The sequence below is a fragment of the Beta vulgaris genome, chromosome 2 (genome assembly GCF_026745355.1).
Source record: "Beta vulgaris subsp. vulgaris cultivar EL10 chromosome 2, EL10.2, whole genome shotgun sequence".
In the NCBI taxonomy this organism is placed as follows: Eukaryota; Viridiplantae; Streptophyta; class Magnoliopsida; order Caryophyllales; family Amaranthaceae; genus Beta; species Beta vulgaris.
The window spans coordinates 55618866-55640960 of record NC_079203.1 but is presented as its reverse complement, the minus strand read 5'-3'; the positions used below and the strand labels follow the sequence as shown (position 1 = coordinate 55640960).

General features: G+C 37.6%; 3 protein-coding genes across 4 annotated transcripts; 1 reads left to right on the top strand and 2 right to left on the bottom strand.

Moving 5' to 3' along the window:
* Positions 1 to 228: 228 nt before the first annotated feature.
* On the bottom strand, positions 229 to 8299 carry LOC104903479 (arginyl-tRNA--protein transferase 2). The gene is made up of 6 exons (XM_010691518.4): positions 7734 to 8299; positions 6913 to 6951; positions 3538 to 3688; positions 1996 to 3132; positions 858 to 1179; positions 229 to 717 (listed from the first exon to the last, which is right to left on the bottom strand). The coding sequence occupies exons 1-6, from the start codon at positions 7852 to 7854 to the stop codon at positions 601 to 603; spliced, it is 1887 nt and encodes a 628-aa protein (XP_010689820.1). The 5' UTR covers positions 7855 to 8299; the 3' UTR covers positions 229 to 600.
* Positions 8300 to 11004: 2705 nt separating this feature from the next.
* On the top strand, positions 11005 to 16582 carry LOC104903483 (cell wall protein RBR3). 2 transcript variants are annotated; one of them, XM_019248215.3, is made up of 6 exons: positions 11005 to 11396; positions 11581 to 11801; positions 12034 to 12139; positions 13664 to 13778; positions 14304 to 15473; positions 16035 to 16582. In XM_019248215.3, exons 2-6 carry the CDS (start codon positions 11603 to 11605, stop codon positions 16281 to 16283), a joined length of 1839 nt encoding a protein of 612 aa, XP_019103760.1. In that variant the 5' UTR covers positions 11005 to 11396; positions 11581 to 11602; the 3' UTR covers positions 16284 to 16582. The 2 variants fall into 2 exon arrangements, with proteins under 2 accessions (XP_019103760.1, XP_010689824.1); XM_010691522.4 differs by having other exon boundaries at positions 11006 to 11801.
* A 415-nt stretch (positions 16583 to 16997) lies between these two features.
* LOC104903491 (clathrin light chain 2) lies at positions 16998 to 20963 on the bottom strand. Its single transcript, XM_010691531.4, has 3 exons — positions 20577 to 20963; positions 19250 to 19403; positions 16998 to 17573 (listed from the first exon to the last, which is right to left on the bottom strand). Exons 1-3 carry the CDS (start codon positions 20876 to 20878, stop codon positions 17232 to 17234), a joined length of 798 nt encoding a protein of 265 aa, XP_010689833.1. The 5' UTR covers positions 20879 to 20963; the 3' UTR covers positions 16998 to 17231.
* Positions 20964 to 22095: the final 1132 nt, after the last annotated feature.

Below are 22095 nucleotides of genomic sequence, written 5' to 3'. Positions count from 1 at the left end.
AATATTAAACATTCAAATTATAATAGATTAGTGGTTAAATTCTCACATTACATTTCAAAGGTTATGTGTTTGAATCCTAGATTAATCAGAAATCAAGAAAGTAGATGCAGCATCAAGCTATCAACACTCCGCACAAGGCTCGGCCTAGAAATTTGTTCAACAATTTATAACTATATGCATAAGTTGAAAAATAAGTCAGTTCGACAAAGGGAAGACACAAAGTTGGGATTGAAAAAAAAGGAGCTAATATAATCACCAATAGAACCAAACAAATGGGTTCAAATTTGAGTCTAGTTATAGTCCACAGCCTCATAGGAAAACAACCCCCAAATAGTAATACAACAACAAAGTTACTAATCCTGCTGAAGCAAAGAACTCCACGTAAGACATACCTCCTCCCTATGTGAGTGAGAGGAAAAGAAGAAAGCGGAAAGAAACTTGAACCATCCATAAGAGCACCCCTTTACATGCAAATACGCCGTATAATTGTTTCAACATTAGCATAACAATCAATGAAAGGACCAACAGTCACCATGGCACCTACATAGCAACGTTACCATGAACTCCCATGTCGCAAACCATGTTTAAAGATTAACGAAACTAACCAAGCAAATAAACCATTCTTTCTGAGAGCTGTGGGCCAACAACCTTCATGTATCTCAATAATTGTTTTTCTACTTGCGCTCGATCATCTGGACGAAGAGCTAGTTGCAAGTCCTTCAATTTAAAAAGGAAAATAAAGAGGAGAGGCATCGTCAATTGTAAATTCATATTGGTTCTCATTCCAAGATTGGCCAAGTAAAAACTTTAGAAACTTTGCTTGGAAGCACGCAATAGTTCTGTAAATTATAATATACCTGATATCTAAGACGAGTTCCCCTCAAATCAAGAAAAATGCGGCCAATGTCGCCATTCTCAATTGTAACAGCAGCATGATCATTGGTTTCAGGTAACAGTTCATCATCTGATGAATCAGAATCGGAGTTGAGTGTCTTCTGATCTCCACCTACATGAGAGTCATTCAAATCTCCATCACCAGGGTCATCATGCTGCTGATCCAAGAGCTTTCCCAATTCTTGGTCCGATGCTGAGTCCCCGTTTTGCATATTAGCATAGTCTGACAGCACGGCATACCGCGCTCTGTCAAGCAACGATTTCGCGACATCAAATGTGATCCACCTACAACAAGATCAGCTTCTGTTAAAGAAAGGAAATTAAGACTATAAACAAACTCTTCAAAGCAAGAATACAGACACAGATAGGATTTCCAGTTGATATGCCAAACTATCAACGCAAAGTGATATTTGCTACAAAAGCTCAAGCTTGTCACCCAACACAAACACAGGAAAAAAGAGAGGGAGAAGTGGCAAGCCCTACCTGCTCTTCCCAGTAATACAACTAAGGGGTTTTTTGGTTTGGGGGTTTCAAGAAAAGGAAAAGGAAGGAATAATCAGTGGTGCGTGACAAACAGCTAAGTGAGTTTCGGACTCAACCAGACAAAATGATGGTCGATTCATGGTCCGACCAGATTTCAGTTACAACTGACTTGCAGTGGCAAGTTGAACTCAAGGTCCAGTGAATTCATAAAATCAGTTGGCAGAGAGTTGGAGGGTGGGTTGACACTGAGGTGGTGGGAGATGGTCAGATGATGAAGGCAACAATGGACGAAGATGGTGACAGCAACGATGTTTCTCGGGGTCCATTGAACGACAAGTTGACAATAGTGTTTTGAGGTGTTAGCTTCAGGATGAGCTTTGTATTTTAATTCAGAAACCAAAGAGAATAAAAGGAAATTGGTATTCTTTCCCTACTTAAACCAAACAAAAGAATTGAGCTCCTTCTCTTGTTTCCTTTCTCTTGTGCGAACCAAGCTTCCCCTAAGACCTTAATACAGGGAAGGGAAGATTTGATAATGTGCATAATAACATGCTCAGGAAGGCACTAAGGAAGCACCGCACACTTATGCTAGTTATCACATTCAAGAAGAGAACTTACTTGTAACGGAGAGGACATAGAAGTTCTGATGGACGATAAGCTGCTTTATATCTCATCTTGCTGCAGGAGTGAATGTAATAGCCAAGATAGTAGTATTGAAGACTTGAACAATTATGTTGGTTCTCTTTTACACAACTTATCTCTTGTAGGACAGAGTATTTACCAAGTGATAGAAAAGCAAGATCAGGGTCCCAGAATAAATATTTGCTTGATACACACTGAGGAAGGATATCAATAACCCCAACTGCGATGAGTCGGCCATCAATTCGATACTGTTGATGGAAGGAGCCAAGCCCACAAGGAGGAACACTATCATCACCAGTTGGAGGAACATATATCAAGGGAGTATCAACAAGAAACCTCTTATAAGAGTGCTGCGTGATGCTACCAGGTTCATCATCATGAACTTTTGTTTGATATTTTTTATACAGGGCAAACTCTTCGGGATCAAAACTGGACCTATTCAAAAGTATCTCCAGTTTTCGTTTCTTTCTCTGAGGCTTTTCGGGTTTCACACCATGTCCTTTACTTTCTTGCAGTGAACATTCTTTGGAGAGAGCAACTAGATGAGAATCTTTATCAGAATGGACCTCCTTTACTGCAGAGTAGAAGTTTAAGTGTCCATTGCAGGCTTTTACCGATAAATCGGGAACTTCTACAAGATGCTGCAAAACATTTGCTAACTCTTCTGAAATGTATTTGGAGGATAAATTATATGAAGACCCATTTGCAACCAAACTATCTTTCTTTCCTTCTAACACCAGGACATCATTTTCATCTGACTTTTCCCGTTTCAATATAGCCGCTATCTGAAATGAAATATTGCTTGTATATAAGAGATCTTCTGATCCTTCAACTAACCGTCTCTTTTTGGTTTGTGAAACCATTTTTACTATACCTTTAGGATATTGAATATCACATGGTAAATCCTTGCTTTTAACAAATAACTGGATGGCATCATCAATCTGTTTGGATAGATAATCCGATAACTCTTCTTCCTTGGTCTTCTGTTCATTTCTTCCTAGAGATCCCATTCGAAACGAGTTGGACAATTCATCATCATGAACATGTCCTTGTGAGTTCCCAGGTTTTTCATCATGTTCTTGTTTTTTCCCATCCCATATTCCATCCAGGTACCTAGACATTAATCACAGAAACAATTAGCAGATTGGCAAAGCAATGAAGAACAGATATTATACTGTGTCAGGTGATTCGATAAGGCACATTCACCAGTGCACTAGAAAGGGTATCCACAGATGAGAAAGTAAATAAAAAAGATAGAAAAGGGTGCCAGATCAAATGAGTTCTTTGCCTTTGATGTAACATAAAGTTTCTAGTTTTCTTGTGCAAAAGCATTTTCTCATAAAGGGTTGAAAAAAGCGATTAATTAATTAAAAACTTGAAAAAAGAAATCTAGAAATCAGCAGCATAAGATTCACACCAATATAAAACTAGGAATATTTTGCTGTAAAGACAAGTACCAAAGTTGCATTAACATAAATTTCAAAGTCCAAATTTGAGAACAAGAGTCTTCGATCATACCTTTGCATTCGCTTGGACACCCGAAGTTGCTCTTTAGAAGGTGAGAAATCATTTGCCCTCAGTCTGATAGTATAAGCAGGGCAGCATGTCGTTTCCATCTCAGGTTTGTAAAGGAAACAACCGGATCTTCTCCAACCTCGGTCCAGAAGATCTGTGAAAGGAACATCAAAATTAAAAGCACCCAATGTAGTTTACCAAGAAAACATATAATCATTAGAAAGTCGGTATTCCCACAATGATTAGGCTGGCTATTGAAAATCAATGAGAACATTTCTCTGAGTTGTACAATGAAGAGTGTACTAAACTTAATACCACAAGAGGAAAAAGTGCATGTCGCCCTGAACATGTGAAGCCATTGGAAAAATTATCGAAACATCTGATAAATCTCTTTAGATTACAGATGTCTATTCTAACGCCACGGTCCACTCAGGATTACTTTATCTTGAGAAGGATTGCTGCAAATTTTGCAGTAAAGTCACATGTGACAATCAAATTGTTCTCTGACTCTCTAGGTGATCGTCAAGGTTTTTATTTCTTTCCAACCACTCCTTAAATAAAGCTCGAAGAAGCAACCAGGTAAGCGCATGTGTTTCCCTATTCAATGTCGAGCACAAGAAAGACATGCAAAATAAAAGGACAGGGGCAAGAGATCAGTTGAGTTTCTCCGTAGGCAACACTATGATCTTCAACTACTTTGAAGATAGTTAAACACATTGAGGCGAGAACTTTTAACCACCGCACAATATAAATAGTTTGAGCTGCAACTCTCCTGATCACAAGCCAAGCCCTTCCTGAAGACTTCACCTAATTCTCGCTTAGTGAAGTAAGGTGTTGAACACGCAGAAAATCATCCTCCAAGTGGGCAAAAGGGAGAGATAGGACTTGAAGCTTTAGTAAGGTGAGAATTTACTACAAAGGGTCAATCCTATTAGAGATTGGCCACCAAGTTTTAAGGGTCTCATAACTTTGTTTAGATGAATAAGCAGGGCCGTCCCAAGCGTTACAGAGACCTGTACGACTACCATTAAACGAGGCCTTAGTCGGTGAACATGAACTACTATTTAATAACAACTATTAGGCTCCCAAGTAATTTAAATTTTCATTTATTAACATTTTACTTCATATATATAACACCAAATAAGGTTATGGGATCAAATTTTATAAGATGCATTTTCTATATTTTTTATTATATGCGTGTTTATATAAATTAAACACACTAAAAGATAGCGCCACGTGGCATATATCCTTGCTTAGGAACACCTTTTAATATATTAGTATAGATATGTTGTTAAAGTTATAATCCATATATTTTGAGTTCTATTTTTAACCTTCTAACAATGAATGATAAAGCAATATTGAAAAAGGAAAATAAGAGGTGGTAAAGGGCCGTCGAAGATTCGAACTCCTAACTTCACAGTAACTTAAAAGAAGATGCCAACGATGCAAACTAATTCCTTAACCACTCAAACAAATATAACTTTACACATACTTACTATAACAATTAATAGGGCTCTCATTTTCCTGAGGCCCTGTGCCGAGGCCCATGATGCACATGCTCATGGCCGGGCTTGTCAATAAGCCAGGGGACACCATACGGACATGATGGTTTTACCTCTCATCCCATGAATCAACTCCAAATTGGTCGAGAGAGCAAAAGATTATATACGGGGTAATGGTAGGCAAAATGTGCCACAGTAGCCCTAGACAAGCATTAGTAGTTCCTCTTATTAGTAGTCTAGTAGTTAGTATCACATATAGAGAAGAAATCCTTGCAATAACAATATAAGCATCCTGAAGATTACTACTAGAGATTTAAACTATAATCATGTAAGTCTATTGTCATAGCCACTATTAGATTGATTCAAAGCACCTTTATACGAGCATACTGTCCATTGTCCAAAGATTATATGATCTTATGTGACAATAGCATCCGTTTTGAAACTATAACAATAATAGGATATTTTAACATTAGAGTTCATTTCCTGATCAAAGTGAGCCCGACCCGCAAAATGCACGGGCTTGGGCATTTTTTTGGGACCGAATTCTGGCCGGGCCCAATTTTTTTTGGGTTTGTGATAGGTTTTCGGCAACCTAAAAATCACTTTTTTGTTCAAATTTTTGGCCCGGTCTGATTTTGGCCCAAAAAGCTCGTTGTTTTTGCTCGAAATTGCGGGTTTTGGGGAACAAAATATTGGTCCGGCCCAACTAATGGGCAAATTTCTTTAGGCGCGGCCCGGCCCGACTAATGGGCAAATTGTTTGGATAAACATAAATATTATTATGGAGATCGAAGTGATAAGTCACAAAAGGTTTGGCATAAAAAGGCTCTTGATGCAAGCACAAAACAGGTAAACTACCTTTTTTAGACCAAACCTTTTTGTGACTTATCACTTCAATCTCCATAAGTAGTTCTGCTTCGCTAGTCAATTTAAAACACCACTTTGCATAGTTCTGCCATCATCTAATCAAAGAAGGTCCTAGAAAAGTGAGGTGTATTCTCTTCACCTGAATTTGACTTATCTTAACTTATCTAAACTAAATTGATATTGTAGTTGTGAATTTAAAGTAGCACTTATTGGAACTAAACTGAACTTGTTTGAATAGCTTGAAACTTATTACAACTTATTTGGATAAGAAGTTTCAAGGTGAAGTAAACAGAGCCGGGATGAATGTGCAATTCTCTTCACTGGCTAAGTGGCTAAAAGGTCAAAGCACAGAGCTAACTATAGTGCCAAACTTTCATGTGGTGAATTGAGCTTTGGTCAAGAGAAATTCTAAGTCTCTTTTGGATAAGTCTGATGTATAGTAGAGGCAAAGAGCAAATATGGAAGAAGCCTGGATTTCCCCTCTGGGCTCACCTATCCTTATTCCTTTTACTGTTTCAGAGCCAAGCCCTCACTCCAAATATGCCCGAGAACCGGCACAGCACCAAGAAAACCTATTCCTCTTGCTGAAGGAAAGCCTTAAATTCAGGGGTCACCAGTAAGAAAGTGGATAAGAAGCAAGAGGGAAAGGTTCTGCCAAGTAAGTACGTGGAGAAGACGCAAAATAGGAACAACTATTTTATGAAGACCACGATGCTAAGCAGTATAATGCATAAAGCACTAACTTAATCATGTCACCAGGTAAGAAAGTGGATAAGAAGCAATACGTGGAGGAGACACAAAACAGGAACAACTATTTCATGAAGACCACGATGCTAAGCAGTATAATGAATAAAGCACTAACTTAATCATGTCAATCAAGGCCTCATAGACCTCCATAATGCAAGATATAATACGATAAAGATAAGGGAGTTCATCAATATTTCACACAGGCACAAATCTCTATCACTAGGGATAGTAGTGATCTGACGAGATCCCAAAAAAAACCAACCTTGATAATCATAAACAGTAAGGCTGTTTGCCCATAAACCTGCAAAAATCAAACGTAAACATAAGTACATAAATCATAGCCCTTTGTCAAGTAAATGAAAAAGAAATTGAAGTTACAAGCATGATGATGCAATCATGCAACAGCGTAAACTATACTGATGTTTGTATTAACATTTCAGGAAACTTCATCAGCTTAAAAGAAGCAGTATTTATCAAACAATCTCATTTATATCTCACAATTTCAACACAATCATCACATGTTTAAAGGATATGATCTCATTAATCTGTTCAATTTCATGATAACTGACTAACTTCAAGTCTTCAACAGCATTTTCACTGTATTTCACTTTGAGGTACAACGAAACCACCGCTCTACTAGTATAATAATTTGCTGAGTTTCCAAAGAGTAATCAAGAATATCACATAACTTCAATCAAAAATCGAATAAACACATGAATCATACAGAAAATACACAATGATTAAACCATTACTTTGATACATTCCAAAATACATTACCATACATACCAAAGTAAATCTTAGTTTACATTAATAACAAACACATAACACAAAGAAAATCTAGGAACAGAAAATTTCCATAAACGTCGTAATTTTAAACAAAATAGAAAGAAAACATCACCGATCATCACATTTATCCACAACGACACATCAATCTTTCATACTTTTGTTATTTACCGTCAAACATTAACACTAAAATATTCATGATTATTCACAAAATTAACCGAGATCATCATTCATAACATCAAAAATCATCGTCAAAAAAATTGATGAAGCTAAATTCAAATCAAAGGAATATAAATTTACCATGAGTTATACTGGAGCGACGACCAGATTTACAGTAACCGCAGGTAGAGCGACGCCTCCCGACATCGGCGACGACACTTTCGCCGCTGCTGCTGCTGCTACTCGATTCGTTTCTCATCATTTGAGTAAATCAATAAATTATAATTACACCTTCAAATTAGTTCAAGAAATCGAAATTCAATAATTGAAAGGATTCAAATTCTACAAAATCGACAGTTTTAATTGATTTGATTCTCGTCTTTTTGAGAGCTGAAAAAGTTGGAATACTGCCGAAACAAATCGGAATTTCTAGCAGAATTTGCTAAGCTCAGTTTTTGAATTATTGATTCGAGTAAATTGAGGAGGATGAGATGTTGAATTTTAGAGATCGTCACTGATTATAAGGTTTGGGTTAAATTGTAGGATTGACATTAAAGAAAGACTCGAGCGGACAATAAAGTAAACGAATTCCGGAATTAGAAAAGAAAGAAATTCCACTTGGTAATGCTACTACACTCGAAGGCGTCGTGGGCGCGATATCGGTATCGAACGTAAGATTTGTTCATTTCAGATAATTCTATTCGTCAAAATTTAAAAATCATTCGAAGGTAGTTCGGTATCTTATTTGAAGTCCTGGATAAAAATAAATAAATAAAAAGTGATTGGGCTTCAAAAAGTCTAAAATAAATAGAAAAAAATTCCACTTGGTAATACTACACTCCAATGCGTGATGGGCGCGATATCGGTATCGAAAGTAAGGTGTGTTCATTTCGATAATCCTATTCGTCAAAAGTCATTCAAAGGTAGTTCGGTACCCTATTTGAAGTCCTGGATAAAAAAAATAATCGGGCTTCACAAAGTCTAAAAAAAAATTCCACTTGGTAATGCTACACTCGAAGCCTCGAAGGCGTGATGGGCGTGGTATCGATATCGAACATAAGGTGTGTTCATTTCGGATAATCCTTCGAAGGTAATTCGGCATCCTATATGAAGTCCTGAATAAAAATAATGGTCGGGCATCAAAAAGTCTAAAATAAATAGAAAAAAAATTCCACTTGGTAATTAATGCTACACTCGAAGCATCGAAGGCATGATGGGCACGGTATCGATATTAAATGTAAGGTGCGTTCATTTCGGATAATCCTATCCGTCAAAAGTTATTCGAAGGTAATTCGGTATCCTTGCGAAGTCCTGGATTAGAAAAATGGTCGACCTTTAAAAAGTCTAAGATAAACAAAAAAAAATGACAAAATGAAAGTTATTGTACAAAGTTTTGGACATTTTTGGTGCTTGAAAACAAATCTAGTAAGATGCAACGGTTATGAAAAGACTTTTGAATCAGTTTCATGCCTTATAAAGAAAATATGGTGAACTTTTTGAAATAAAATTATAAAAAAAAATAGGTTGTGTGAGGTGTTTAAAGGCAACGTAATAGGTCCGACCACTTAAGATTCATCATAAGTCATATCGAGACTCTCAATATATGAGGTTTTGGACACAAATAATAATAGTTCGTACAAACCAATCTTAGTTCAAAAAAACAATGATGGTTGTATTGTCCTTTATTTTCCAATCTTATCATTTCAATAACTTCAAAGAACATCTACATATTAGAGGTGATCATGGACTGGATTCTGGTCGGGTTGCGCCTTAAAAATTGCCCACTAGTGGAGTAAAAATTTTGTGCCCAAATCCCGCTATGCCGGGCCAAAAAATAAGACTGAAAAGTCCTTTTTGACTAGTCCAAAGCCAAAAAAAATTTGGACCGGACCCGACCGCCGACCAAAATGATCAACTCTACTACATACTATGAAGAACTTTTCTTGACCTAAAAATTATTGTTTATGATATATAATGTTGATCGATATATATACTATTGATGCATGATGAGATTCCCTTATGTTCCCAAATCTTAATTTAACATAGATAAAGAGGTATTACTAATAAATAACACAATTATTAAGGGTATAAATGACATTAGCAAAATCTTAGTGTATTAGTACGGTACAAATATATAACGGGTAATTTTCATATGAATTTTTAATTCAATTTTAGGTGGTTAGCCTTACCTTTAAACTTCCTCCATTTTTCCAGCTCTACCATTTCTGCCGTTTGCCAAAGTAAAATTTCAAGCATCAATATATTGAATTATACATACGCACAAATTTTAAAAAAGTTTATTTGAAAATATATATATCGAGACAAATCTAACAAGATCCTACATGACTGTGTTTTTTCTTACCTATAAATAACACAAGATGGTCAAACCGTCAAAGTGAAAAATTGAAATAGTAATTTAAGTGACCTTGTTTCAAATTTCAATTAATAAATTGTTAACTAATCTTAAATATATATATATGGATTAATGATAAAAATTACTAAAGTTGTAACGATATTACAAATAAGCTCATATGGAGTTATTGATGATGATATATACGAAGTACATAGTTAAGTACATATGTACAATGCCACATAATCACTTAAACGTGTGACGCTGGAAATAAAAAACAAGCTGACAACGCAAAAAATAAATAAATTAAGTAGATCATAAATTACTCACATAAATTACCATGCCAACTAAGTTCGAATCATTATCTCAATCCCCCCATACCCAGTCCACCCCCTTTCCCTCATACCTTCTATGGCTCAATCTTTAACACCTCATTCATCCAATTTCAAGTAACTTATCGACATAACAAAAACTTAAAATCGAATCACATTTACCACATTTATTAAACTATATAATTAATTCAAGACAAAATTGACCTCAACGTCCCGAATTATAGTCCGGGTGCACCCAACACCACCAACTATGACTAATAGCCTAAACACCACCAGCTACGGGGTGAGGTGCAGCCTGTACCATAAAAACCCATCGTCTTCAACAAAATTTTAGGCTTCCATCCTTTTTTGTGGTACAAAATGCACGCCCCACGCCCCCACCACATAGTTGGTACTATTTAGACACTAGTCGTAGCTAGTAGTATTGGGTGTACCCGATCTATAATTCAGAATGTTGAGATCATTTTTACATTAATTCAACCATAAAAGCATAAAAATCATTAATAGCAATAATAGTAGGCCCAAACCCCCACCCTTATTGAAGTAACAAGTACTCAATATCCCTGAGGACTAAAATGAGAATCCATAATTTTTCGAGTCCAACAAAAGACCAAGTCTTTTATCACTTGAGACACACATAGAAACCTGAGAACTTGAGGTTGGGGCCAATTTTATAATACACTTGATTAATAACTTCTGTAGTAGCGTAATTGATTATCTGTCGTTTTATCCTATCCTTCTTTCTCATAAATTCGTCTTTTACTTGTTTTTTTTTCTCTATCTCTCTCTTTCCTTAAATTGAAATCCAAACAATCCTTTCCTACCCTCTTTTTATTTTTCTTTATCTCCATTTTATCCATCATTTTCAAATCTATTAACACCCTTGCCACTCTCTCTCTAACTTTCTCTCTCCTCTTCAAAATCTCTCGATCTCTCTCTCTATCTTTCTCTCTCTTCAATGGTGGCTAATTCAAACTGAAGTACTCAAATTCAAAAAACTTTGCGATCTTTAGACGTTTATTGATTTCTGAAACTTCTTAATTTTTTCATGTGATTCAGGATATATTGTTGAAATTTCGCTGGAAAAAATACTGGTTGTTTAGTTATTCTTGAGCTGATTGAGTAAGTTGCGCCATTTTCAGCAATTTGGAGTTCGTTGTAGATCTTTTTCTTGATATAATCAGTTTAAAGAAAGCTGAGGTTTAGATTTTGGAGTTTAAGCGTTGTGTTTTTTTGGTAAGATTGATGAGAAATTAGGTATTTTTTGATTTGGTTGTTGGTGGTTGAGCTTCGTAAACTGTGCTAGGGTTTTTGAAGGTATTTTTGCGATGAATCGGAGTTTCAGAGGTCCGGAAACGCTAATGCCGTCGATTAGACCGAGAGTTCCACAGCTGAAGAGTCTTCATTCTTCGACGATGAGAGAGAAAGAAGATGACCTCGCATTGTTCCTCGAAATGCGAAAACGCGAGAAAGATAAAAATGATCTTCTTCTTCTTCAAGACGCAGACGAATTGGATGATTCTTTAGGTATTAAACTAAATTTTTTGAAAATTTCTTGCTATTTTGGTTTAATTTGATCTTTGATAGCGTATTTTAGTGTTTGTTGACTTCAGTAGTTGTTGTGATTGATGAGGAAAGACTCGTTATTAGGTCATATCTTTCCTATTTAATCGATTGATTTGATTATATTTGGAGTTATTGATGATTCGGCTTATATATTCACTATCTGCTATGAATTTGAATTTGAATGTTATTGCAGTGTCGCAACCTGGAAGTTCGCCGCTGTTTAATATTCCGTCCGCCACGCCGGCGAGGAAGACGGATGACTTTCTAAACGGAGAAGGCGAAAAGAATGATTATGACTGGTATATTGTAACATTATTCGTCTCGATGTATTTAATTTTTAGGTTATTAATGAATGATCCTCGTCATGTAGTTAAGGAAGAAAGATGATATGGTTTGCACCTGAATTTTATTAGGTTTGTTTGAGTGATTTTATCTTCCTTAACAGACCTTTAAATGGCATCTAACTACTCTTATGAGTTGCTGCTTGTATTTGAAGCAAAACTCAATGATGATTATAAGTTCCCTTCCAAAAGGAAATTTGAAAGAGATTGCCCATCTTCCAAGCTAAGACCCTAATACACTTTTCTGTAGGTTGTTGCTAGTGCACTTTTTTGATCTATAATAATTTATGACAAAGAGTGGTTTAGACTACATCAAAGACGGACTACGATAAAGTATGGAGTTCAAATTATCTGCAAGATGAAAATTTTAAGGCATTGTGGCTATTGGTGTACCATTGTCATCTTTAGGAAAAATACATGTGTCATATTATTAGCCTCCTCCTTTTTCAGGGTAGCAACTTCAGTATTGTACTTAATAAGAGCTATGAAGATGCTCGTGTGGAACTCTCTTTTAATAACAAATAGATAATCTTCTTGTATGCGGTTGGGAGTGATTCATACCGAAAATCAAATTTGGCCGTAGCGCATTGATTTAGAGTGAAAAGGAGAGGGATGGAAATAAAGCAGATTCAATTTTCTTGCTTGGATCTAACATGGGAAAAGGGAAGGAAAGAGAAGAGATATAGAGAATAGAAAGCATTCATTTTCCTTTCCCTTAATTAACGAAATCCTTCCATTGTTGGAAAGATTTGAAAGGAAAATCCAAGCTCACTTTCCCCCCTTCTTTCCTTTCCCTTCCATCTCTTACCTTTCCCTCCATGATTGCTATACGAACAAAGTGTTACCCCCATTTCCTAAATCAATGTATTGTACAGATGTCATGGATATTTCTTAATATAATCTGATGTAGGTTAGATTTGCAACTTGAAACAATCAAATGCTAGAAGAAAAAATAATAATTATTCTTGGAGATCCCAAAATGTAAGTGGGAATTTTATGTTCAGCCATGGTTTTCCTCCCTGTTAATCTGGTGTTGTTTGATTTTGTAATAAAACACTTGTCTTCTAAAGTTGCGAAACTAACATACTGCTTTTTGTTGCCATGTTATGAATTTGACATTGCCCACCAACTAGGTTTAGCTTAGTTCTCTTTACATGTATTTACTAGGTAGTGCACATTGAGCTTGATCTCCCTCTCCCTTCCTTTTCAATCTGGCAAAATTCTTTTCTTTAATTGTCGTATCCTATCTCTTTTAATTGAACATGGGCAGTTAGAGGTGGCATTTGTGTTTGAAGTTGGTACTATTGATGCTCCCATTAATGAATCCTGGTGATATGTGGACCCTGATCATAGATAGTTCTCTTTGGAATTGCCTTAGTATCAGGCAGGAAGTTGTCTATCTAATATCTAAAGATGGATGTGTATATGCTTCCTTTTTTTTTTCTACTGATGTGCTTACCGGCATTCTCTCTTTGGTTTCAGGCTTCTGACCCCTCCTGGTACTCCCCTGTTTCCTTCTTTGGAGATGGAATCAAGGAAAACCTACATGGATGATGGAGAAGCTCCAAAACCTCAACCTACTGTACTGAGATCAAGAGTAAGAAAACACACTAAAATTAACAGAAACGAGGTTGTTTACTTATTAGCCCCAGAGAATAGAGAGTATCTGTTCTATCCAAATGTTTTTATGACTTGTACAGTGAAGAGGGTAATTTAGTGACAAATGTTATGTGGAAAGCTATCCAAGTTCTTAAATTTTGCTCTCTGTAGCTGGTCTCGGATGGTGGCTTTAATTTTCCTCCTATTGTCACAAATGTGTCTGTAGTTTTGCATGTCTATCGAAATTTGATAGTCCATAGATGATTCCAGCAATGCAGCAGGATTTGTTAGTGGTCAAGCTGCTTGTTTTAATTATTTTTATGGTGATTGCTGGCTATTAGCATCTTATTGTTAGAGGTTGTTTGATAAGTCGTACAAAGAGAGAGAATGACTATATTTTTATTCTATTTTTTTTGGTGGGGGGGGGGGGGAGAGAGTAGTGGGCTATGATGTTTCTTATCCTTGTAGCATACTTTATATGATCTTGGGTTGTTCTAAGAGCATCTTTAAAACTGTTGTGCAGTTGGCAAACTCTCAGACAGAGACCACTGTGAGAAGTAGCTTGATGCCAAGGCAGCCAACTGCATCTGCTGGGTTGTCTTCTTCTATTTCAGGCATGCGGAGGCCTTCTTCATCAGGAGGTCCAGGGTCAAGGCCTCCCTCATCAGGGGGTCCAGGGTCAAGACCAGCAACACCAGGGGGTGGATCTAGACCTGCAACACCTACTGGTCGCCCTACGTCTACATCTTCTAAACCTTCAAGATCCTCTACTCCAACTTCTCGGAGTACAATGTCTTCTTCGAAGCCCACACTTCACTCCTCTTCACCCAAGCCCTCTGGTTCATTGACATCAGCTCGGTCCACAGCTTCTGTGACGTCTACCAGGTCTGCAGGTCCATCAAGGTCCTCGACCCCTACAAGATCCACTACTAGACCTACAGTTCAATCAGCTGGGCCATCAAGGTCATCGACTCCTACTAGGTCCACTGCAAGATCAGCTACACCAACAAGGCCTACTGCAAGATCTTCAACTCCAACAGCTAGGCCTACAGCTCCTACATCCCGACCCACATCCAGGGCATCGACTCCAACTCGTCGTCCGTCAATGCCCTCAAGTGGTTCTAATGTCACTGCATCTCTTAACAAGTCATCTTCTTCAATTAGTAGCAAGTCAGTGGGTTCAGCACCATCTAGGAACCCTGTGCCTTCTCGTGGTACCTCTCCAACTGTTAGATCGCGGCCGTGGAACCCATCTGAGATGCCTGGTTTTTCTTTAGATGCTCCACCAAATCTGAGAACTACCCTCCCTGATAGACCACTTTCAGCTACACGTGGTAGACCTGCAGCCCCCTCTGCCCGATCTTCTTCTGTGGAGCCTATCAGTAATGGAAGACATAAACGTCAGTCTTGTTCTCCTTCCAGAGGGCGGGCCCCTAATGGTGGCATTCATTCTAGTGGAAGTTCTGTGCCTGCAGTGAGTCGAGGGCATTCCAAAGTAAACGATGACGTGAGCCCTGTAGTTATTGGAACAAAAATGGTTGAGCGGGTGATTAACATGAGGAAATTGGGACCACCAAGACAGGATGACAAACATTCTCCTAGTTTATCAGGGAAATCGGCATCATCCCCTGATAGCTCTGGCTTTGGACGAACACTTTCTAAGAAGTCCTTGGATATGGCTATACGGCATATGGTGAGTTCATTAATCTTGCTCATCTTCTTTCTTTTTGATGGAAAATCTTGCTCATCTTTTTTGTTCAATTTCATGATCCGTTTTCGTAAGCCTATAGTATTACAGTATCACATATCCTCCAATATGTTTTCACTTGACTTCTGAACTCAGCTTCATTAATTGTAAATCACTTTTCATGTTGGAATCTTATGTTTCTATAAACACTTAGATGCCTCCTTGAAATGCAATAATCTATGTCATTCAGACTCGGGTATTCGTGTTGGACTTGGGTCCTTGTCCAAGTGTCGAATCTCGCCATTGGTGGAGGGTTCAGGGAGGTCTAGACATGTTCATGTCAAAAAGAAAAAGGCATATTTAGCCTTGCAGTAACTACGAAGCAGCCTAGACTAGTTTAGACTCTAAAGAGACGACTTCCAAGAGATCCTATTGTCTCTTTCCCAGACCTCCTGAGACCCCATATCACAGTGATGGATCCTTGCCTCTTGTGGACTATTATCAGTCAAGTTATATTTCACATTTTAGTTTGTGTGTATAATTGCTACATGTATGTTTGTTGTGTAGGATATAAGGCGAAGTATCCCTGGTAACTTACGACCATTGATGACAAAAATTCCAGCATCTTCCATGTACAGTGTGAGATCAGGGCCTACGGGAAGCAGGACAGCTAGTGTTTCTGATTCACCCCTTGCGACGAGCAGTGCCAGTTCCGAGCACAGTGTTAATAACCATGCCGGGCATGGTAGTGAATTGGAAGACGACCTCGCCAGTGAACGAGGTTGTCAAGCTTCACCTACCGCCGTACATAGGTGACACTTGGCAGTGTGCTCCGAGAAAATTCTAATGCATTTGCTTGTCTGTTGGTTTTTGATATTATCAGCAATCTGGGGGTATTTGGACACAAGGTGGTTTTTTTCACGGAGTTGCAGGCTGTTATGATGTTGTGTGTAAAGTTATCGAGCATCCACAAAGTATTTAAGTTTATATAATTAACAGCCCGTGTACTATTAGAACTTATTAGCTGAACTATCATTCTAGCTGACTTTTGGAAAAATCTTGCCAACTACTGATATATTGGTATGCTAACTATGAAGATCATTGATTAACCACAACAGCTGTTTTTTTTGCCAAGATTTAAGATTTGTCTGCCTACTAAATCCACCTACTACAAGCACGGCAGAAATTTCAAATGCTACTGTTAACGAAGGGTTAAGTTTTTATCAGCAGTGATAAACCTTATCTCAGTGACTCACCTCCATCTTCCTTTACGAGACTACTAGGGTGTTAATCAAGTGAGTCAATTGCGAGCATAACCCTGCATGACTCGATTCAAAAACTAGTCTATTGTGCTTGAATCGTGCTAGATACTTGTTAAGCTCAATAACCCGAAAAACAAGGGAAGTTGGCATTGGTAATATCTATCCTGCTTCCTATCCCACAAAAGACACCCTGCATAAGCTAAGATGTCATCAGAGAGAAAGCTAATAAAATTTGAATTATGTAGCTTTAGCCTTCAGACTCCAACCATGTCAAAATGCTACGTACATTAATGCCAATAAAATCTGGTGGCTTCACATTTTACTTCATACATTACACTCGTCCCACAGGTATGTAATGAGCCAGGCCATAATGAACTAGAAAATCATGCACCGTCAATGTAGCAAGTCACTGACTCTACATTGAAGCAACACAGTGAAGGCTCAACCATCTACCCTCATATACTTCTATAACATACAGAGACCTTCAAATGTAAATCACCAATCATGCAGCAGCTACAGCCTGTGGCGTAACAGCAACAGCTGCGGTCTGGGAGGCCTCAGGAGTGGTACCATCGGTTTTGGCATCTGCAGGTGGTGAGGCCAGTTTAAGGTGGATAGGAGTATTGTGTTTCAGCTTCACAAGTATTTGCCTCATCCTTGCAAGGTCAGTAGGCTTCCCGGGCTTTGGTCCTTGAATCACAGCAATAGAAGGCTTCTTCTCCTGCTCCTTTTTCCCTCTTTTCTTCTCTATAGTAGGGACTTCATTAGGAATGAGCTCTGCAATTGTCTTCCAGTAATTCTTGTCAGCCTCCTTGTGAAACTTCTCATGGTTGGCCATAAAGAACTGCCAAGGAAAAAGACACAATTCAGGACACAAATCACTTTAATTATTCTACTATCTAAATGAAAAAAAAAAATCATTAAAGCTATGCAACTGACAACACAACATGGACGGATATACGCTAGTCTGTACTTTCGATTTTTCAACCTGTTGAGTTAACACAAGTCACCCAATTGAATGATCAGGTTAGCGTTGAACTAACAAATACAAAATGAAATGCTGCAACCCGTTTAATTAGAATAATTAAAGAATTTTACAATTTCAACACAATAAAAAGCCAAAGAGTTGTCAAATCAAATCAAATCAATCACTTAAAAAATTGTACACAATAAAAGAGGTTAACAAATTGGCGAAGTCTGAAGTAAATAAAGGCCCGCAATGTGAAGATTCTTACTCTCTTTGGGTCCTGGAAGTCTCCTCATGAAGTTTTTGATGTTTGCTTCATTTATGCTTTACTTTGTTTCTAGCTTGTTTTACAATTATGTTCGCGAAACAAGTGAAATAGAAATAATTGTAGGTCCTTTCAGTTTAATTCCTCTTGAAAGGTTCATCTAGTTCATACTTCATAGTTACCAAAGTGCCTAGATGATTGAACCATAAAATAGGTAAATAACATGTCAAGTATCACGAACAGTTCGTAAAAACAAGTTTGGTTACTGTTAAGTAATTCACAGCCCATGTATAAATTTGACATGAACATGAACATCACTTGACTTGACATGTAACCTTAAAACTACAAACCCAATTTCGGTTTGGATCCAGTAGAGTTGTAAACAAAAACTCTACTTGATAGTTTGGCCTGACCAGCGCTTCACAGATCCCCCCTTTCCTGTAATCACGTTGTAATCTTATTTTTCTCCCACCGAATCAAATCAACCACTTCCCTCCTAATAAAATCAAGTTTTCTCCCTATATCACAATAAATTCAGCCGCAAGATATAATGCCAATCATGCTAAACACTAGAGATCAAAGCATATGTGTTTCTACTATATGAAATTGAATGATCATATCTCGTTGAGAGTTCATTGTTTGTGTAGTTGTACTGTGATTGCAGCGGTAAGAATTAAAATGCTCATTGGGCCTTTGGAGAGAAAAAAGGATCACAAAAAAGAAATGAAGAAAAACTAATGGACTCTTGTGTTATGTTCAGTGCATCGTGGAGTATATAATAGATAGAAGCCTAAAACCATTCAAAGGTTAATCAATTGTTCAAGTGCATGAAATATGATCCAACAACCATAGCAAGTGAAGTAAATATGTCCCAAATCATATCATTAATTATGTCAACATTTTATTTGAGTAGTACTTTTATTAAAATTTCATATCATTGAGGTTTGATTGTAGACAATTATTCTCCATATTATTTAAGGGTTGACAAACTTGTTGGTAATAACTTACAGTTAAATGGAATTAAAAGAATCTCCACGATTTATAGGATTTAGAATATATCTTCATCTTTCATGTCCAGAGGCCAATTTGATAAATATATTCTTACTCGGTAAGCAGCAAAGCACCCATCAAAAGTAGCAACAAATTTGGACTTTCAAACAATCATCAATTTAGACTTCCACCAATCCATTTCCAAACAAAGAATATGAAGTAGACTTCCCGAACTCAATAAGTAACTGTCAGTAGTACCTTAAACAGGCTCCATAAGATCACGAAAATGAACTCTTACCTTCTCCTTCTCTCTGTTGTTGCTTATATTGTTCTCACATGTAACCTTTCTCTTCTCATGAAAGGCAACTTTGTAGTCATTTGCTTCCTCAATGATCTGGCTCAGTATTTCTTTCTCTTTCTTCTCCTTCTCTTCCAGTCGAACAGCATTTTGCCTTACAAACCAATGAAAACCATCATCACAAGCAAGAGTTCATCAATTAATTTGCCTACTCGTGTCAAATATCATAAGTGTCTTTACTATAAAAAAAATCAAAAAAAGAAGCTAAAATGGAGTCATGTTCAGATTACAAATGGAGTGTGAAGCTGAAAGAATCAAAGGCTATAACCTAAGGGTTGTGCACTTAATGAATCAAAAGCCTTTCAACTAATAGCTGTCAGCACAGTAATACAGCATCCATGCAAGTAGCAAACTAACAATAGCATAGAGTCCAAAGTCAGTATGCATCCTGTCATCGCATTATAAGGTATCTAGGTATATGAAGTAGATCCTTAAACCCAACACATTTTTCGGAAAAAAAGATATTATTTGAACTTTCTAGTTGCGCAGCTAATTCTCTCAAACTTTCTTTCTTCCCAAGTGCTTACTGATCATCAATGTAACTCACTCAGTCCTATGATAGATCATCGCGCTAATAATCACAAATAGTGTACGAAATTCTGAAACGCCCATCCTATTTTTCTATTTTGCCTGGTCATCAATTAATGTATATTCAGTTATTCACACTAGAACCTAAAACCAATTGTCCATTCTCAGTATTCTATTTCTCATGTATACTTTTCCAATTAGGGCTACCACTTTGAAATGGATAGAGTATAACAACCATAAGAACCACCACGCACGGCCGCTTACTTCACTTACAGGCTTTACATGGCTGCTTTAGTAATCCAAATTCCACACCTATATACATTTACATATTCTAACTCAGGAAAACCTAGTAGACATGCTCGAAAGCACGTATTCGATTCAAGAGGCCAAAAATGGTGCCCGTTCCTCACGTCAATCAAGATCATATAAGTCATAACTCATAATTCACACCAAAACTCGTCTCACTACTCATTTTGCAAACACCGTGAAATTACAATTCCTTCTTCGACCTAAATTTCAGAATTCTATAATCTAATAGCAATAACCTAATTCAGAAGAGAGAATGATCGCACCTGGATCAAATCAAATCAAAATCTTGAGAAATTAACACGGAATGAAGTTAACTAGTGAGATCAACAAATAGATCTTACAAAATCACTCAAAATTCCAGTAAATCACGACTAAAATTGAAGAAATAAAGTAAAAGAAAAGAATTCGACGCCATTGATAACACGCTCACCTCCGCCATTCGCGAAGAGCAAAACCTTCCTCCTGCATTTCATCAGGAGGCGGCAAAATTGCACCGTCCGATTCGACGAAAACGTCATTATCCAGTGGAATACCGTTAGATCCAAAACCGCCATTGTTGTTAAAGAAATCCGAGTCTTCGAGCTGCGATTCCCTGACTGAGTCGGAATCGGCGAAATTGGAGTAGCCTCCTTCTGCAACGTAGCCATTGTCGTCATCGTCGAAGGGGTGAGTTTGCGCGACGGAATGTGAGTCGGGACCGAGTTCGTCGAACGAGTCAGGGAAGGAAGACATTTTCGAGTGGAGGAGCTTTGAAGATATGCGAATTGAGGGGAGTGTCAGAGAATGTGAAATGTTCGCAAAAAATTTATTTTATTGTTTTGGTCGGTGGTGAATGGTTGTCCGAAAGGAGTTAGCTTAGCTAGGTGATGCGATATAAAGTTTCGGTCCGTCTCATTTTACATGAGACCATAATAAGAAAGAAAGGCTAGTACACGAAGCTAGAATACTAGACAAAATGTTATTTATATCAAAAAGATAAATGACATTCTTCGATAGTCTATTGATGACTGTTTAACAATTGGACTCAAGGATGATGATGTTTTGGAGACCAAATCTTCGATACAATCGCACACCGATCTCTAATGCTTTTGCTTCAGCAACTTCTGGAGCCCAACTTGCACGAACACGATGTGTTGCAGCAAATAACACACCACCATGACTATCACGCACAATATCTCCTTAACCAACCCTGCCATCCACCGCAAGTGAAGTGTCCACATTTATAAATTATCTTGTGCATTCGTACTAGCGGCAGGCACCAAACTTTCGGGTAGGTAGTGCGAACTTGTTGTGGGCGAGAGTAAATAGCCTTGGCATACTTGCCTTGCTCTTACGCATATCTCTCAATCCTCTTCAACAACACGTGATTAGGAGTGGTTTATCATTGAAAACTTTGTTGTTTCTTTCTCCCCAAGTACACCACATGAGGTAGGCACCTTCAATCCCCACTTTCATCTCAACCTGTTTCCAACTCTCAAAAACATCACACATTTAGAGCTAGCATCCACCACTTTCAACCCCTCGCATCCACTTTCCCTCCATAAATCGTTGAAACGAGGGCACTCAAAGAAGGCGTGGGTGGCTGTCTTGGTCTCTCCATGAATCATCTTCTCCAACGAATATTCATAAATCAAGGTGGTCGTGAATAGAGTCACTAACAAATATTATGTACTTGAATCAACTAAAAACATCAATTCAAGTTGTTTATAAATGACTCAACTCTGAACTCAATATTATAATACGAGGTCAAAATGAGCTAAACTCCATAACTCGGTTTGTTCCATTCAAGAAAATTATAAGAAACCTAAAATCCTGTTACACCATGATGGTTATATCATAATGATTCTCAGGATTGTTATATATGTCTTAAATCCCACGAGATCCCAAGTATTTTCCACTGCTGAAGAGTTACTTGGACGTGCACTTACATAGCATGGATGGGCAAACCA

What these genes read in the sequence shown, in the direction of transcription:
- LOC104903483 (XM_019248215.3), top strand. Translation starts at nt 11,603, where the DNA reads ATGAATCGGAGTTTCAGAGGTCCGGAAACGCTAATGCCGTCGATTAGA. An exon ending in GAAAAGAATGATTATGACTG is followed by an intron (nt 12,140 to 13,663) that starts GTATATTGTAAC and finishes CTTTGGTTTCAG; the next exon opens with GCTTCTGACCCCTCCTGGTA. An exon ending in CTACTGTACTGAGATCAAGA is followed by an intron (nt 13,779 to 14,303) that starts GTAAGAAAACAC and finishes ACTGTTGTGCAG; the next exon opens with TTGGCAAACTCTCAGACAGA.
- LOC104903491 (XM_010691531.4), bottom strand. Translation starts at nt 20,878, where the DNA reads ATGTCTTCCTTCCCTGACTCGTTCGACGAACTCGGTCCCGACTCACAT. An exon ending in GCTCTTCGCGAATGGCGGAG is followed by an intron (nt 19,404 to 20,576) that starts GTGAGCGTGTTA and finishes TTGGTTTGTAAG; the next exon opens with GCAAAATGCTGTTCGACTGG. An exon ending in ACAACAGAGAGAAGGAGAAG is followed by an intron (nt 17,574 to 19,249) that starts GTAAGAGTTCAT and finishes TTTCCTTGGCAG; the next exon opens with TTCTTTATGGCCAACCATGA.
- LOC104903479 (XM_010691518.4), bottom strand. Translation starts at nt 7,854, where the DNA reads ATGATGAGAAACGAATCGAGTAGCAGCAGCAGCAGCGGCGAAAGTGTC. An exon ending in TCGCTCCAGTATAACTCATG is followed by an intron (nt 6,952 to 7,733) that starts GTAAATTTATAT and finishes TGATTTTTGCAG; the next exon opens with GTTTATGGGCAAACAGCCTT. An exon ending in TACTGTTTATGATTATCAAG is followed by an intron (nt 3,689 to 6,912) that starts GTTGGTTTTTTT and finishes TTCCTTTCACAG; the next exon opens with ATCTTCTGGACCGAGGTTGG.